The sequence below is a fragment of the Kryptolebias marmoratus genome, linkage group LG13 (genome assembly GCF_001649575.2).
Source record: "Kryptolebias marmoratus isolate JLee-2015 linkage group LG13, ASM164957v2, whole genome shotgun sequence".
Classification (NCBI taxonomy): Eukaryota; Metazoa; Chordata; class Actinopteri; order Cyprinodontiformes; family Rivulidae; genus Kryptolebias; species Kryptolebias marmoratus.
The window spans coordinates 18,730,184-18,748,748 of record NC_051442.1 but is presented as its reverse complement, the minus strand read 5'-3'; the positions used below and the strand labels follow the sequence as shown (position 1 = coordinate 18,748,748).

Genomic DNA, 18,565 nt, shown 5'->3' with positions numbered 1-18,565 from the left:
TAAAGTTTCTGTCTACAAAAAAAAAACGGTTGTCAAGTTACAATACCTGAAAAGAACACAAGAGGGCAGGCTTTCCTCATTTTTTGCTCTACATGAATGAAACAGCTTCTGAAAACATAACATTTGCAACTTCAGAACAGAACACTCCCCGTCTGGCGTGAATAAACGCCACAAAAGAATCTCGAGAAAAAACAAGCTATCTTATGAAGGAACCAAAACTACAATTTCTGAAATAGGTCTTACCAACAGCTTTGAACCATCTGGTTTGGCTACCTTAATTTCTACTTTACGTACTCTATTGTCTTTACTTGGAAACACCTGAGTTATGAGTCCAAGAGGCCATTCATTTCTTGGTACTTGACTGTCTTTGAGTACGATGACACTTCCTAAGCTCACATTAGGTTGGCTGGCTTGCCACTTGCGACGTGACTGAAGAATAGGAAGGAACTCTTTCTTCCATTTGTCCCAGAAGGTGTTTGACAGGTGCTGGACCTGACGCCACTGATGTCTGTAAACATCTGACGCCTCGAAGTTACCAGCTGGAGCCTTTTGATTTGATTGACACTTCCTCTGGTGCGTCGGGAAGACACATACCATGGACCGAACACATCTAAGCCCACATTTGTGAATGGAGGGTCTGTTGAAAGACGATCTGGCGGAAGGTCTGACATCTTTTGTGTGCTCAGAGGAGCTCGAAGTCTTTTGCAGGTTACACAATGATAGATGACGGTGCTCACTTTTCTTTTGCCACCTATAATCCACCATCCTGCAGAACGTATAGTTCCTTCAGTAAACAGGCGACCTTGATGATGAACCTGATTGTGGTAGTGCTTTATGAGAAGAACTGCAACATGATGGTGGCCTGGAACTAGAAGTGGGTTCTTTTCACCTTGAGTGAAGTTCGAGTCAGTGATGCGACCACCTACTCTGAGGAGTCCATTTTCATCCAGGTAAGGGTCCAAGTTCTTGAGAGGACTGGTTTTGGGTAGACTCTCGTTGTTTTGTATACACTGGATTTCTTCCGAATATACGTCCTGTTGTACTGCTTGAATCACAATATTTTGAGCTTGTTTAAACTCGTCAACAGTGAGTCCTGTCTCACAGTAATGCCAACCGCTGCAGCGATTGTTTCTGTTTGATGGTGATTTGAAGTTGTGGATGAGATGCAGTAGTCTAGAAAGAGCACGTGTGAGTGACCTCCATGTAGAAAACTTACTGAACCTATCCGAACCAAGATGCTTAGTTGAAGCTGCAGTTTTGAGAACAGTTACACAAGGTCTAACATCTGAGTCCTTGCTAGGGTCCACAAGATCGTGAGACTCATGTGGGAACTTTTGGACTTGAAGCAAAAAGTCAGGGCCAGTGAGCCAATTACTAAGGGGCAGCTGGTACGCAGGTACAGAACGAGTGGCATGATCTGCGGGGTTCTGACTGCTAGCCACATAATGCCACTGACTCGGCTGAGAAGATCTGCGGATCCTGGTTACACGGTTACTAACATAAACATAAAATCTCCTAGTCTCGTTGTAGATATAACCTAGGACCACTTTACTGTCTGTATGGAATATAGTGCAGTCCAGTTTGAGGTCAAGTTCATCAGCAATTAAATCTGCAAGCTCTACTGCTAATACAGCAGCACTAAGCTCCAGTCTTGGTATGGTCTGATCTGGACGTGGTGCAAGCTTCGCTTTGCCCATAATAAACCCGACTTGACAGTTTCCTTCTGCATCTGTCACTCTGAGATAAGCCACTGCGGCTATGGCTTTAGTAGACGCATCCGAAAACACACACAACTCTCTTTTTGTGGCTGTTGAAGGAGAAATGTCTGTGTATGCTCTAGCAATAGTCAGATCAGATAGTTCTTTAAGTGAGTCCTTCCAAAGGGTCCAGGACTCTTCCTTTTCTGGGGGTAATGGTGTATCCCAGTCTCCATTTCCAACTGTCAGTTCACGCAGAATAGACTTTCCCTGTATAGTGACTGGCGCTACAAACCCTAACGGATCATAAAGGCTGTTAATTGTTGATAAAACACCTCTTTTCGTAAAGGGCTTTGTCTCATCTGGGACTCGAAAGGTGAAGCAGTCTCTACCTAGGTCCCAAAGGAGACCTAGGCTGCGTTGCATGATGACTGAGTCGGCTTCAAAGTCTAAGTCTTTCAAATCTTTAGCATGATCTTGGGTAGGGAACGCCTCCAACACTTCCTTTCTGTTAGCTGCTATTTTATGCAGTCTGAGATTTGACTTTGCAAGTGTGTCACGGGTTCTTTGGAGTAGGGACACGGCCATTTCAATGGTGGGAAGCGATTTGAGTCCGTCGTCCACGTAAAAGTCCCGTGTGACAAACTGCCTTACATCTGGATCACTGTCTGGCTCACTGCGTAGAACAGACTGATGCAAGCCATATATGGCCACAGCTGGTGACGGGCTATTTCCAAAGACGTGGACTCTCATCCTATACTCCACAATGTCTTTAGAAATGTCATTGTCTCGGAACCACAAAAAACGCAAGTAGTTCCTGTCTTGCTCATGTACATTGAAACAGTAAAACATCTGTTCGATGTCTGCCGTAAAGGCAACAGCTTCCTTTCTGAAGCGTATTAAGACACCTAACAGGGAGTTGTTAAGATCTGGTCCTGTTAACAACACATCGTTCAGTGATACACCCTCGTATTTGGCGCTGCTGTCGAAGACGACCCTGATCTGTTTGGGTTTACGGGGGTGGTAAATACCAAATAGTGGCAAATACCAACATTCTTCTCCATTTTTTAGTGGTGGGGCAATTTCTGCATGGTTGTTTTTGAATACTTTGTCCATGAAAGCCACAAAGTGTTCCTTCATTTCTTCCTTCTGTTCGAAGTTATGCACAAGTGACATAAGGCGCTTCAGGGCCTGTGGCCTGTTGTTAGGGAGCTTTTGCCGTGGCAGTTTGAATGGCAAGGGAGCTGTCCAGTTGTTATCTTTGTCCTTCGTTATTCCTTCTTCCATTATTTTTAAGAAGACGTTGTCTTGAATGGAAGGTGCGATGTAATTGTCATGTCTGGTTTGTTTGAACACATTACATCCTAAGTGATCTGGTTCACAAGTGCTGTCCACAAGCTGGGTCCCTAAGTTGAATGGAACTTGTATTTCGCAATGTTTCTCTTTTATGTTGAAAACATTGGGGCATGGCTCAAACATTGTGGGACGACCCTTCTCAGTGGCATTTGTGAACAGAGTCTTTATAGCAAGAGTTTTGTGGATATCACCCACACAAACATTTCCTACTACAACCCATCCGAGGTCTAATTTTTGTGCGTAAGGTGCATTGTTAGGTCCACTTATCTGTTTACGGACTTTGTGAACTCTAATAACATCCCGTCCAAGAAGCATTAGAATGGGGGCATTAGAGTCCAGTTCAGGGATAAGATTAGCTACTGACTTCAGATGGCTGTGATGCATAGCCGCGCTGGGTGTGGGTATCTCATCTCTGTCATTTGGGATATTTTTGCATTCAATAAGGCTAGGCAGTGGAATGTGGACTGAACCATCTAAGGCTGCTACTACATAGCCTATAGCTCTCCTTCCCATAGTATCTTTAGTTCCAGCACATGTTCTGATTGAGTAAGGAGAGCTGGGTCCACAATCATTAAATAGTTCGAAGAACTCAGGGCGGACCAATGATCTGTTGCTTTGTTCATCATGGATGGCATAGAGCTTTACTGCTTGTTGTGGGCATCCTGCTGGGTACACTTGCACGAGACAGATTTTAGAGCATGATCTACTTGCTTCATTAGTGCCACAAACCTGGGTGCAGCTGGAAGTGATCTCCTCTGGTTCCTTGGAGTCAGGCTCCCCGCCATGGTCTACCGCAGGTTCAATTTCTCTCTGCCAGGGGGCTGGTCCTGGGTGGAGAGCACTGCAATGTTTCTCATCATGGCACTCAGAACACTGTACCTTAACTTTACAGTCTCTTGCAATGTGTGAAGATGAGGCACAGCATTTGAAGCAAAGGTTGTTCTCCTTTAAGAACATTTTCCTATCATCCAGTGTTTTCATACGAAATGTTCTACATTTTGAGAGAGGATGAGGTTTCTTGTGAATGGGGCAAATCTTGCCAATATCCACAGCTTTGTTCACAGATCTATGTATGTCTGAACTGGGGTGGGAGACGACATCAGTTTTGTGCACTGAAACCTCTTTCTGTCTGTTTGTTCTCCAGGGCAGCTTATCTGGTTTGGAAAAATCAGGAAACGATGTGAAGTTGAAGCTCGGATCATTTTTAGAGTCAGCCTCTTGAGTCACAAAGTCTACGAAAATGTTAAATGGTGGGAAAAACACACATTTTGTGCGCTTGTAGTTAGTTCCTACTGTAATCCATTTTTCTTGCAAGTGGAAGGGGAGTTTTTGAACAATGGGATTTACTCCTCTTGCTGTATCCAAGAACGCCAGACCAGGGAGGTCCCCATCATCTTTAGCACTCTGAATTTCCATGAGCAGGTCACTAAACTTCCTTAGTTTTGAATAGTCTTTGGGTGTGATTTTTGGAAATGCCTCAATTCTTTTGAAAAGTGCATCCTCTATTGCTTCAGCTGATCCGTAACATTGTTCAAGCCTGTTCCACATCATGTTGAGGCCATTGACTGGGTTATTAATGTGTATAGCTCTGATTTGCTCTACTTGTTCAGCAGATTCTTTGCCAAGCCACTTTAACATCAGGTCCATCTCCTCACTCGCCGTTAGATCTAAACCCCTTATTGTATTTTCAAAGGAGCGCTTCCAAGCTCTGAAATTTTGGGGTTTGTCATTAAACTGAAGTAGTCCTGTTGACACTATTTCACGGCGAGCAAAATACCTAATAAAGTCATTTACATTGGAATCTCTAGACTCCTGGCGTGAGGGTCTGGCTTCATAGAAACTAGATGCTGCTACTTGGTTTGACCAATCGGCTGTGAAATCCTTATTAGTGTGTGGAGATGAGATAATAACTGGGGGGTTTTGGGAGTTGTCAAGATAATTGGGAGGGCAGACTGGAGTTTGCTGTGGATCGTCCTCTTGTTTAGAGTGTAATGACTCATTGCTTGTGAGTTCCGGTCTATCTTGAAGTACATTTCCGACTTGCGATGGCTGAAGAGCAGCACTTTCCAACCCCTCTACAAATTTAGTCTGGCTGGTGACATATTGTTCGGTACGCTCAGCTATTACAGAAGGACCTGGGTTGCTGCGTGCTTCCATCTGTGAGACAACAGCTGCTTCTAATGCCTCTGCTTCAGCAATGGCTGACGCTACATCTTTTTCTTGTTGTAGAAATTCAATGGATGCTTCGATTTTGGCTTTTTCTACTTTTAAGTTCATTTCTTTGGCTGCAAAGCTAAGGCGGGCTTTGACTGCCTCAGCCCTTGCTCTGGCTTTGGCTGCTGCAGAGCCTGTAGAGGAGACGTATGAAGCCTCCGACTGGGTCTTGAGAGATGATGTCTTTTTGGACATGGTGGAGTTGAGTAGGAGACGTCTGCAGGATCACTGCTGTATGCCGCGCTGCTATGGGCGTAGTAGTGGTCTGCTTCACTCTAGATGCGATGACTGCATTATCTTCTTGAGCGTGGATGCTGCTGTTTTACTGTGCCGTTTCTGGTGCATGTCTAATGCAAAGGCTATCTAACACCTTCCTCATATCATAACTCTGGAGACCGAAGATCGTTGTCAGCAGGTTTAATGACATTCAAAAGGGTAAAACTGAAAACAAGAAGAACAACATGATAAAAATATGAATATGTGCAGCATAAATGCACTTTTACAGAGAATTTCTGCTAAATAACATCCTAAATATATCCATAAGCAAGAATCTGCGGTACTGACGCCATGTTGGACAACCTTACAACTCACGTGTAATTTACATAGCAAAACGACTAATTTTAGACTGAAATAATACGTTACCGAGTAACATCAAGCGCAAAAACAATGTTACAGAATTATCGATTTAGTACATACCAGCAATGCAACCTCTAGCGAACGATATTTGCAGAAATTTCTTCCGAAAAAGACACCATGAAATAAGTGCTGACGCCATTGCCGTTTTGTTCTTGACTACTTCTGCCGTTCAATAAAGTTTCTGTCTACAAAAAAAAAACGGTTGTCAAGTTACAATACCTGAAAAGAACACAAGAGGGCAGGCTTTCCTCATTTTTTGCTCTACATGAATGAAACAGCTTCTGAAAACATAACATTTGCAACTTCAGAACAGAACATAAATGTTATTTTATAACGCTTTACAGGCTATCAGTTTCACAAAATGTAATTATTTGCTGTACATAGAAGGTTTAGGAAAACACAACTGCATCAAACTAGGTCATATGTGTACATACTGTAATTGGCTTTTGGTTCAACAATTTCCCATTTTTCCACCAGGTCAGATTGTTCAAGCAGTGGTAACAACACTAACCTTTGTTTCAAAGAGTCTAAAGTTTATTAATTCATAAAAAAAATGTCAATGCATTCACACGTGAAAAACAAAATCCTATTTGACCTTCATGTATTTACCACTGCGTCCGCAATACAATGATAGACTTAAAAATGGCCGTTCCTGTATTTACTGTGCCTATAAGTCACTAAAATCTTAACTATCTGCAGAAAAAAACAAAAGTAACACAAATTTGTAGAGTCAATTTATTGGAATCAGATTTTACTCTTAAAAGCCTTTGATGGGGCTACAACAGGAAGTAAACAAGGCTATAAATGTTTCCTAGGTTTGTTGCGCACAAGCTGTACAGTGACAATAAATATGACAATAAAGACACCCTGACAGTAATTTCCCTCAAAGATTCACGGGGTGTTTGTCCTGCAAGAGACACAGGGCAATATTAAAAGCTAGCACTGATCCCAAAACACACTCTAAAAATATGTCTGCTGATGTTCTGAAAATTGCTGACCTTTTAAAAGTTTTTAATAGAGCTGGAAAATCAATCAAAACCTACAGACAAAATTACTTCTGCTCATAGAGCGAAAACATTGATTAAAATTGCTACACGGCAATTTTGGAAAAGAAGAGGACAGGCATGAATGGGAAACAACACCGAGTTAATACGACAAAACACATTAATTCAATTATTGGTCATTTGTCTTTGATAAGCTTGCCTTTTTACTTACACATTATGCAACTTTAACAACAAAAACACCTTGAAACATAGTGTAAAAACACACTGCAAGCAATGATCTCTTTTGAAGGGGACCTTTTTTACGGGAGAGGATGTAAGTTGAAACACCGGATGATCCTGAGGTCCACTACTGATAACATAATTCATGTCACACAATCTAAAAATGATCTATAATTGACATCTAAAAAAAAAGGAGAACAATCCCATTTAATGAAGGATTCACTCTAGAAAACCCCAAAGCCACAGAATCAGCTCCTTGACAGTCTGACTCAAACAAAAAGAAGGGTAATGGGAAACTGAGAGCTGGGAATAACAGCTCTCAGCAGAAGGCAGTGTTTTGTCTTCAGTTTATGATTCCAAACTCCAGGGTCAGTGAACAAAGTGGGAAAGCTTCAATATAAATCTCCCTCCCAACTAAGTACACTCACTGTCAAAACAATGGTAGGCACTTAGACAGAGAGGTGGAAGTGAAATGAAACAAAATGTGTAGAAAAGTCATATGACTCTATTGCAATGATTACAAGTTGACAAAGTCAGCAATATGAGCACAGTGCCTGTCCCATATTAGTAGGCTGCCTCGGGTGGTGACCCCACCGGTCCTGGACACAAGTAGTGACTTGGTGCAGATGGAGTCTTAACCCTCCTGAAGCCCTCAAAAGAGAGAGAGACAAAGAGAGGTAGAGAAGCCCTTTAACTTTGGGTCAATTAGACCTGAAGGCCATGGGAGGGGATACAGGTGAGTATCCCCTCATGTAAGTCCAAGTCCAGTTGATATCCAAATATGATATGATGTCCAACACACAGTATGTTGGATTGAGGAGAGATTCCTGGATGGCTACAGTCAGTTTATAGACACATGTCCCTTGTGTGGACTTACACAGGTGGACCTTGTCTAGTACAGTTTCATAGAAAGGGTTGAGAAGTGGTAATGCACGCTGACACAGGGGGACACTGATGTAGCACTCCAGTCAGGGTCCTATGACCTGAAATCAGACTCTATGGCTCTCCACCAGGAGTAACACTGGTGTGTCTCTCTACACCATTGACAAGACCAGTCCTTTGTCCTCTGTGCTGCCATACACACACGCATAATGGTCATCCGTGGTAAGGCAGAACCAAGATTCAGTCAGACACTGTGTGAGAGAACACAGGACTTTGTAAAGACTCTAATACCTGTGTCTGAATGGCAGCTGCAGATCTTGGGGGCTCTGTAATGCTTGGTGCACACTTTTACAATCCTCCTTTGTTGTGGTCTGTCTTGGGCGACCAGAACCTTTGGGACATGAGTGGTAGCCCTCACAAACCCTCTGGTTCTAACATCAGGCCACTGTGACTTGTGTTTGCCCCACATACAGCCAGCAGGCCTCGTGCAAACCCACAATGTGACCCCTATTAAACTCCATCAAGTGCTGGTAATGCTGTCTAATGTGTCTGCTGACCTTCACTCACTGATTTGACTGACTGTCAGACACTCCAGCAACTCTAGCACTATAACTCCACTTGGGATGACACCACTTATACCCTCTGGTGTTTGTTCTAGACCTGCCAGCTTCTTGCAAGCTAAATTATTTACAAACCCATCACTTGTCTGCATGGAAAGTAAATTATGCCCAAATCAGACCATTCCTTCTGGGTGTTAAGTATTTGTAATTATTTTAATGCCAATTAAACAACTCTGTTTTAGCATAAACCTAACCAACCTGAAAGTGATGGTGACACAAAACTTGCCTGCACCACCACAACAAAGTGTTACCACAGACGTTGGGCTTGTTTTGTGTGTTTCTGTGGGATCAGATTGCTTCCATCAGCCGTTTGTCTTATTTGTGTTTTCCGCAGAACAAGAATCATTAAAATTGGACGATGCATTTGTTCTAAGCGTAAACATGACCGCCTTTTGTGTGCAAGTGTATCAGTTTGTGATAATTTGCATTTCTGACACTACTAAAGTACAGCCTCGCAGCAGGAAAAAGGCAACTGGGCTGTAGAGCAGCAGTAATTATGACTTTCTCCTTATCTCAGTCACTTACAGTTCAGGTGTCATTAAAGAGCTGTTCTATTGTGTTTATTAAAGGGTGCATCATTTATCATAGTGGGTGTCAGAAACCTTTGCTTTCATTATAGATCCCCACTACAACAACACAAAGGAGATGCAACTGTGTTCACATATTATTTGTATACTTCTTGTTGCAGCTGCTTTAAGTGGCCCCACTGCAGCCTCTTTGGAGCTGCTGCTGCACACTGAATATAACACTCAAGGACAGCTCAGTAATGTAGATAAATGCAGACGCACTGGTTTGATTCATGACACTTTAACCGAATAGTAGTGTCAGGTTTACTAATGAGAATTTTACTCACCATCGTGATCTCCCTGCTGGCTTCATTGGTTGTCAGTGTCTCATGAAGGCTGGAGGCCACGGTATGACAGCGCGCAGAGGGCAGGGCTCCGACAGAGGGGGGAAAAATATTCTCCGAGGGTGAAGACAGTGGCATTAAATCACTAAAGCTCCGACCTGTGGGCAGTTTGGAGTTAAATGTCTTCATGACTTACTGAATGTCTTTGGGCTGCAGGAGAAGGGTGAAGCCTCCTCACCAAACCAAGAGAGGGTGACTCCGAATAAGAAATGAGCTGAGCTGCTTTAAGAATCCACATTTCTTGACTCCGGAGTTAAAGTTTACAGGCTCTGCAGCTCAGTTTCAGCACTCCCAGGGGCCCGAAGCTGGATCTCTCTCTCACTCTCTTTTTTTTTCTTAAGTTAATCCCGTTAAATAATTTAAAAATAGAGCTTTTCTCCCCATACATTCAACAAACTCTGTGCAGTTTTATTATTACTTCTAACAGAAGCCAGCCAGCCTGCAGTGTGCAGCAGAAATCAATCCTCAGAGTCCAGACAATACACTGTGACAGATGCAAAGCCTCAGTGCTGTTATCTACTGGGGCTTCTCAGAAAGTGTCCCAGCGATGAGACGGCAGGCCACCAGGAATGAACAAGGCGCAGTGGAATGCGATGTGCAGTAAGTGGGGCTTTACTGTTCTGATCAAATCCAGTAAGATCTGGAACAATGAAAGTACAGAGCTCCTGAAAAATGACTTGGCGACTGCACAGACTGACGCCACAATGCCTGGCAAAAAGAAAGGAATTCATCAAGACTTTAGGGGGAACTAAGCTATTTCATTTTGTTTAAAAAATTAGGAAACGAAAGAACTCAAACCACAGATATGTGACAAAGTATGTGATTTACAATCTGATCATTCTAGCTTTGTTAAAATAAATAGTATATATCATTTTATGCCAAAGTTTTACACTAGAATCATTTTATATTGAAAAACTTGAAGCTATTTTGGTCTAACATTGAAAACAACACTATACTATACACACCATCATTCAAAATTGTGAGATGTCATACTTAGTATATGTGTGGTGAATGACTCTTAGCTACGTCATCAGATTTTAGCTCAACGTGTAAAAAAACTGATTTACAGACATTTTTGTATTTTCTAAGATCAGTTCCCTTTAGCGGCCATTCAGAACTGAGTTGACTCCAAAAGTTAATCAGCTGTAGACATACATCCGATGTTCGGTTTCAGAGAGTTTCATTAAAATCCGTCCTGTGGTTCTTAAAATATTTACCTCACAGACAGACAAATGCATCCCTTTTGGTGGCGGGCAATAAAAAGAAAACCTGAGCATGCATACAAATTCACTCCTCCCTGAAGTCAATACTTTGTGTCACCTCATTTTGCAGCAGTTACAGCAGCATCTGGTCGGATTCATCTCCCTGATCTTGGTCCGTCTAACTTCTGGAGTTTTTGTCCAATTCTTCAGGACCAAACTGCTGCAGGTCCTTCAGGTTGGGTCGTGTGCTGCTTCTGTCCAACAATCTTTAAATCAAACCTGAGATTCTCAGTTGGATTGACTACTCCAGGACCTTTAACTGGTTCTCCATAAGTGTTGGTCAAGTGTTGCTTTAGTTGTGTTTCAGCTCATTGTCCTGCTGGAAGGTGAACCTGTGACCCAGTCTCAAAGCTCTGGAAAACTCCAACAAGTTCCTCTCAAGAATTTCACAATATTTTGCTCCATCCATCTTTCTTTCAACTCTGACCAGTCTCTCAGTCCATGCAGATGAAACCATCCCCACAGCATGATGCTGCCACCACCATGCTTCACGGTGGGAATGGTGTTCCCCCCATGAGGAGAGGCATTAGGTTTGTGCCAGACATGACGTTGTCTTGGCCTAAAAGTTCTTTTTTAGTCTTATTTAACCACAGCGCCGTCTTCCATATGCTCGAGGAATCTCCACTTAGACTTTTGTCAAACTCTAAAGTGTCTGACTTATATAAATTGATGTAATGCCTTTTTTCTAGCCACTCTTGTATAAAGTCAGCTCAGTGCAGATTATTGTGGTCCAATGGACATATCAAGGGTATCTTTGGCCTCTTGGTTGTTTCTCTGATTAACATCCTCCTTGTTCGATTCGTGAGTTTTGGCAGGCGACCTTCTCTTTGCAGGTTTGCTGCAGTGGTATAATCGTTCAATTCTTTTTTACAAATGGATTTAATGGTCAATGTTCAAGGTTTGGGATATTTTTTTATAAACCATACCTGATCTGTACTTTTTCACAACTTTGTCCCTGAGCTGTGTGGCGAGTTCCTTGATCCTCATGTTTTTGCTTGCTGGTAGCTCTTACTACTTAGGGATGGAGAACTGGTGTTTTCTGGAGGCTGTTACAGCAGCTGTCATTTGACACTTAGGTTGCTCACAAGTGGATCTTATTTAACTAATTATGTGCTTTCTAAAGGTAATGACTGGGGCTTGAAAGCAAAGGGGGTGGAAACTTGTGCATGCAATTTAACTTCAGTAATTTGGACTATTTTGTGTAGGTACAATACTTAAAATCAAATTGAAAATCTGATTAAATTCCAGGTTATAAGGCAAACAAGAGTACCAAGGTGGTGAATACTTTTACCACCTACTTTAGTTTAAAGTTAATGTTCTAAGCTGTTGGATCCAGCTTATTGACGGAAAACATGACCTGAACAAGAGAGCTGTCACTGAAAAACAGGGAAGAGGATTTTTAAACTAAGCAATTTATCACAGTGAGACGCAGCCAGTTGGCTGTGTCGAAAACGTACAGTAACTACGAAACAAAATGGGAAACGTTGTAAATGGAAAGCATGTCAACTGTCAGGACTGAAAAATGAAAGAAGTGCCTTCAAAACAGGAAATGCACAACAGGAGAACTAAAATAGCAGAAAAGAACTGGTGATGAATGATGAAGCTGTAAGAAACTGGCTGAAGGAAGCAACGTTCTACATCCTGAAAAGCCAAATGTTAACCATCATTACGAGCTGAGCAGAAAGAAAAGAGCTGAAAAGTTCCAGTTTGCTTCAAAAAAGTGGATATTTGTATGAAAGTAATCTTCAGAGATGAACTGCCAGACATCCTGGAACTTTAGTTTGGTGCAGCCCCAATGAAACATATAAAGATGATTGTGTGGATGAAAGCAGCTCATTTTCACAGTCGTTAATGAGGATATGGAGCTAAATGTCAGCAGAGACGGCAGTCATTACCTCTACGGTAATACACAGGAAGAAATGAACATTTTGGACACATTTCACGCTCCATCAGGAGGTTTGAGGATGAAGTTAGTTTTCAAGATGATGATGGATGATGTTAGAGGAGACGATGACAGGCTTGGTAAATGTTTAAACAGAGAAAGTGTCTGCAAAGTATTGTTTATCAAGTTTAAATTATGAACAAATCACTTTTTTAACTTTTACATTTGCATTCCACCGCAGTGGCATTTTTGATGAAACCTTTTAAACACATTCAGAGCAGACCAATCTCATTTTATTTGCCCAGCGACATGTCAGGTAATAGAGTTACTTGATGTCCACCTTAACAGCTAAAAGGTTGGCTTCATGTTAACACTGTGTCCTCTGATGCAAAAATAGCTTCATTTTGGTATGATTTGTTTGCAGTAGTCTTTTTAATGTATAAATTGAGATTTTGTCGCTGTTGGGTAAAAGACTTTGTAATTCCATTTTTCATCATGTTCATGTTCTTTGTATAAATTAACTCACCCTTCACATCTGTCTGCGGTTTAATGGCTGGCTAACCATTGCAAAAGAAGGACATTATTTTTCTTGAAAAGTTGTATTTTTTGTAGGTACAGGGTTTCTGCCTGACAGTATGAATTTATTACAGATGAGGAATCAACCGTAAAAATAACAATAAGCAAAAATAATAACAGATAAATACAACCCCCTCCCCCCCAAAAATAAAAAATAAAAAGATACTCTATGGTTTTTGTCAAGCTCCGTGATAAAAGGTGGTAAAAGTCGCAGAAAGGACCAGTGTGACACTGACTGCACCATATAAAATGAAGTCGTTGGACAGATTTATAATGTGTCGTTAGAAGTTTTACCTTTCTAGGAGAGGCAGAGGAAGATTTCAGACTTGACAGTTTTGTGTCAAGAGGCAGAGGTTTGTCAAAAGCTTCTGGGAAACAGATGGATATATTGCCTCTGTACTTAAAAATGATAGAACTGGAAGGAGATGTTAAGTTTTAGTGTGGTTCCTCATCGGACAGCACTGTAGATAGATAGATAGATAGATAGATAGATAGATAGATAGATAGATAGATACCACATGGGACTACCAGACACTTCTGCCTCTCAGTGTTTAACTGAGGCTTAATTACTACTCTCCTTTTCTGTCTGCCTGTCTCATTAAGAGTCCTGTCAGGGAGTGAGAAACACTGACATGTGGTCACCGTGGCAACCACAGTACGAGCACACTGCTGATGATGCATAAAGAAGAAAGCAGCTGAAATGGTCACTGATTTCTGTAATTTCTGTGACTTGTTTGATTCTTCAGGGCCTCCTGGGATATCTTTAAAGTGCTGCACACCTTTACAACTCCAGTGTGGAAGAGAAATCCTTTCAGCTGGGTGTATTTTTAATAACTGGGTGGGGATACCTGGTCATCATCAGGGAACCATGCTGCTCTCTGGTTCCAATCAGGCTGAAAGAAGACCGCAACAAAGCAACATGAATACAGTTCAAATTATTATTTCGCTCTTATTTTTTTCCCAAAAACACAGCTGAGAACAGAATGAAGCCTCTTCCATTTCCACCGTGGTGGAGTTAGAGTCACCATCGAAAGAAAAACGCACATTTGTTTTTAATCGACAGTTTAGATAAAATTAACATTAGTTTCAGAGTCATTTAACACCCTGTTGTTGCTCTCATGCTCAGATGGAGGTAAATTGAGACTCAATTTATAAAAGTTTACTAACTTCAAGACATTGGGGAGGGATGTGACTCAGGGGGAAGAAGCAAATGACTGCCGACTGGAGGATTGCTAGTTTGACCCAGAACAGACGTTTTATCTCAGTCGAACATTGTAATAAAATTAAAAATATTCAGTCACCATGACAATCACATATATGTGTCTCTCACTTCCTGGTAGCACTCTTAATAAGACAAACGGACAGAAATGCATTAAAAAACAAAAATCAGTCGACTGAAAAAAAACCTAAACCATTAGTGGCAGAAGCTTCAGGTCGTCACGCATGTTAACTTATGTGTTGGTGTCTTCTGTAGGCGATATGAAAAGTTAAACGAACACGTGTTTGAAAGAGAAAAGTCTGAGCTCAGATACAATGTAGGTCTATAAGGGTTTGAATGTGCGCACTCTGCATTTGAGATAAAACTGTAAGTCTTAAAGCAGTGAGAGACACACACTGGATGAAAGAAGACTAAATGTGTCTAAATGTTTATGCGTAAACTGAATAGAAGTGTAAGGTTTATGGGAATAAACAGTTTGGAAAGTTGAGACAACTCCAAAGCTGGTGGAACGTCATCACACCCGAAGTTGAACAATACACTATCCAAAAATCACAAAACTGTGATTGTTTAAAAACCATAAAAGATATAAAAATGCCAGTTCAGTCATGAAAACTCCAACTTTTTGTGACCCATTAAAACTTAGATTGATACTTCTACTGTAAAGTCTGTCTGAGCTTTAGAGCTCCAAAGGGGGCTGGGTTTTCTCCTTCATTTCACCAAAATCATTGTTAGATATATAATTTTTTTTTTTTGGCCTTTTTTATGTATACACTATGTGATGTACTGCTGCTAAAGGTCATGACACTATTTCCAATTGAGCCACACATTTTGATGTATTTTCCTTTTGCTGGATGAGTGATGCTTAAAAAAATGGAAGATTAATGGACAAATAGTAGTAAGAATGCATCAATGCTTAAGCAATGGCACCCTTAAATACTGAAAATATACATTTATACAACTTCTTCAGTAAATGTTGGAATCTAATCAGTTTGGATTTGTTCACTTTTTCGTTTTAAACCATGTTTTCCTGAAACAAACAAATGGGAGCATCAGATTCCATCATCAGCTCATATTTAAATGAGCACTTCTTTAGCTCAGTGTCTTATCCGAACCCACATCTCTAATGTAGTTTGACTGCTTTGAGTTGACTGCTTGGATTTTTCATGGGGTTAATCTGCAAAAATGTAATCTTTAGCTGTTTTATGTAATTCTGAGCTACATCACTGCGGCATGAGCACAGCAACTGAGCCTTCACATTTTATTTTAAGACCCAAACAGGAAGCTTCAAAGCAAACTAACCCTGTACATAAACTCTTTTGTTCCCTTTTTGCAAGGACTCCAGGCGTTAACAGCGATGCACTTTGCTCCCACTGGCATGACTCTCCCTGACATTAAACAGCAAATGACGTATCATTGGTGTTTAAAATAAAATCCTCCTCTTCCGCAAGCAAACGCTCTCACTGCGTGTTGTCAGACCCTGAGTGTATATGTGTAGACAGAAATAGACAGCCACCCACATATCATTAGGGAGATGGAGGGAGAGAGAAGGAGAGACGGACTGTGACAGTGTAGGAGAATGAAGAAAATATGGTGGTCACAGTTTCACACTGCAGCCCTGTGGTTTGTTCAGATCTCAGATTAAAGAAATGCGGTTTAACAGTTTGCTTTCACCTGCATGGATTCCCTGATAAGCATCTCCTAATTTCCACAGAGAATTGGATGATAATTTAGTTTAGTATCTGAAGTGTGTGGGAGGGTGTAGGCTTTCTGCTACACTTCTGCTTTAATGGACTTAATCATGTAGAAGGAGTCCGCCCTCTTGTGGAGCTCAGGGAAAATATAAATATATGCAGTATATGTGTTCTGCATTACAGGGTATTGTTATTTTATGGGACTCTTGAGGTTTCATCCTCTTATCTAACAGATGTGTTTCATGATTCACTGCGTAGGCACACAATCTGTTGGTTACACTAATTTATATGACTGTTCAGAAGAAAAAGAAAAACGCAGAGAAACACTATCATCTGCGCTCAGATTTTTGGGCTACGTTTAATAGATTTTCAACAAATTGTCTTTTTGTGTTTGAAAACCAAACAGACCGCTGTTAATATCTAAATGAAAGCTCTCTTTTGGTTCTTTCTTGTGTTCATGCTTTGACCCGTCTGCTTTCAGGAAGGTGCTAAACGTGAAGATCATTGACGACGAAGAGTACGAGAAAAACAAGACGTTCACAATTGTGTTGGAGGAACCCATTCTGCTGGAGGTGGGACAGAGACACGGTGAGTTGAAGGCCGCTGACACAACAGGGTGCTGTTCGACTTTACCTTCACATCAACATTTCTTTATATTTCATTTAAACTCTCGTGTGCCAGTTTCATTCATTCATCCAGCCATCCTTGCATTTATTCATCCATCCATTTCTACATTGGCTCGATCCTGCTGAGGGTAGCAGGGAGCCTATTTTCAACAGTCACTGGGAGAGAGGTGAGACGCCATGGACAGGTCCCCAGTCCATCACAGGGCCACATGGAGACACCATTCACACACACACACACACACACACACACACACCTTGAGACAATTTAGAGTCATCGGTTAAACTAACCTGCATGTTTTCAGACTGTGGAAGGAAACAAAAGTACCCGGAGTAAACCCATGCATATAATTTTCAATGCAGAAAGACCCCCACTGAGTTTCGAATCTCAGCGGGGGTCCTGTTAAAATTTCCTTCAGTGTGAAGCAAAGTCTCTTTTGGGTGTATTTATAGTTAAGTTTCAATGCTGGAGGTCTAACTATTGCCTCCATGCTCATTATTACATTTTGGGAGGACTGTATGCTGTGTATAACCAATAGTCTTTACAGCCAATCCAATTCAGTAAAGTCAAAGTTTATTAACGTAGTTCCCTTATAAAACAACTTTCATTGAACAAAGTGATGATCAACATGTAAAGTATGAAATCAAAATTCAGTACAACATCAAACAAAAACAAATAAAACTTTGTCATGTGAAACAAAAAGAGAATGTAAAATCTGATTAATGAAATGTGCATTTGCAATAAAAGCCACAGTGTTTTTGCTCAACCAAAACAAAAAACTATGGTTTTAATGACTTAAAATGGTCAGTAGTGTGGGCAGTAGGATGTCCCACGGAGTACGGATCCACCCTGAAAATGTTGTCACCTCAGCTCAAAATCTGATTTTTAGACCTCAGTGCTCTGGCTGGAGTGTAAATGAGCAGAAGTTTGGAAAGTAATGTGGTGCTATACCATTTATACTCTTAAAAAAGCAGTAACGTTTAGAACTGAACTTTGAAATAGAGAGGAAGCCAGTATAGGGAGGCCTGTTAAGGTGTGACATGATCATGATACTTCTTTCATGGTATAAGGTGGTCTGCTGGGTTTTGTGCAGCTTGCAGAGATCCAAGTAAAGTAAGATCAAGACCATCATACAATCAGTTACAGTAATCCAAATGAGAAGTAATCCGGCATAAATTACTGTCCCTCACCGATCTCATCTTGACTACTTTAATGCAAACAGGTGACAGTAATCATTTAGGAGATTTGATTGTCCAAATAAAACAATTTTTGTTTTCATTTCGTTCCGATTAAAGAAGTTCATCTTTATTCATGTTAGAATATATCTGGAAGAGTTCAGTTATGGCTGCGAACTGCTACTGAAAAATAGATCTGAAGATCACCACCAAACCGTGAAATGAGATGTTGTGCTTTCTGAAAATGGACCTGCCTGCATGAAAGCATATGTAATGAGAAGAAAATGGGGCCTAAAATGAAGCCTTGAGGTACCCCACAACTAAAAAGAGTCAAATCTAGAAAATGTTCCTTTAAACTATCAGAGAAACTGAAGGGTTGTGTGATTATTACCAACACTCAAATCAAAACTGGAAAGAAGAATGCAATGATAACTAAAAATGTTTTGTAAGGACTGTGACAGCTTTTGGCATTTTTAACTAAACCATGCTGTGATTCAAAGATCCAAAGACCCCTTATGATGAACATAAATATTGGACACAGTGTTCCCTCACCCGGACGCGGGTCACCGGGGCCCCACTCTGGAGCCAGGCCTGGAGA

At 41.1% G+C, this 18,565-nt stretch overlaps 1 protein-coding gene across 1 annotated transcript in view; it reads left to right on the top strand.

Moving 5' to 3' along the window:
* The window catches only part of slc8a4a (solute carrier family 8 member 4a), a 50,292-nt gene that overhangs the window by 20,212 nt on the left and 11,515 nt on the right, over positions 1-18,565 (top strand). The window contains exon 5 of the mRNA XM_017412644.3: positions 16,650-16,756. Within this exon, the coding sequence (XP_017268133.1) occupies positions 16,650-16,756 (107 nt within the window). The remainder of the gene's footprint in view (positions 1-16,649; positions 16,757-18,565) is intronic.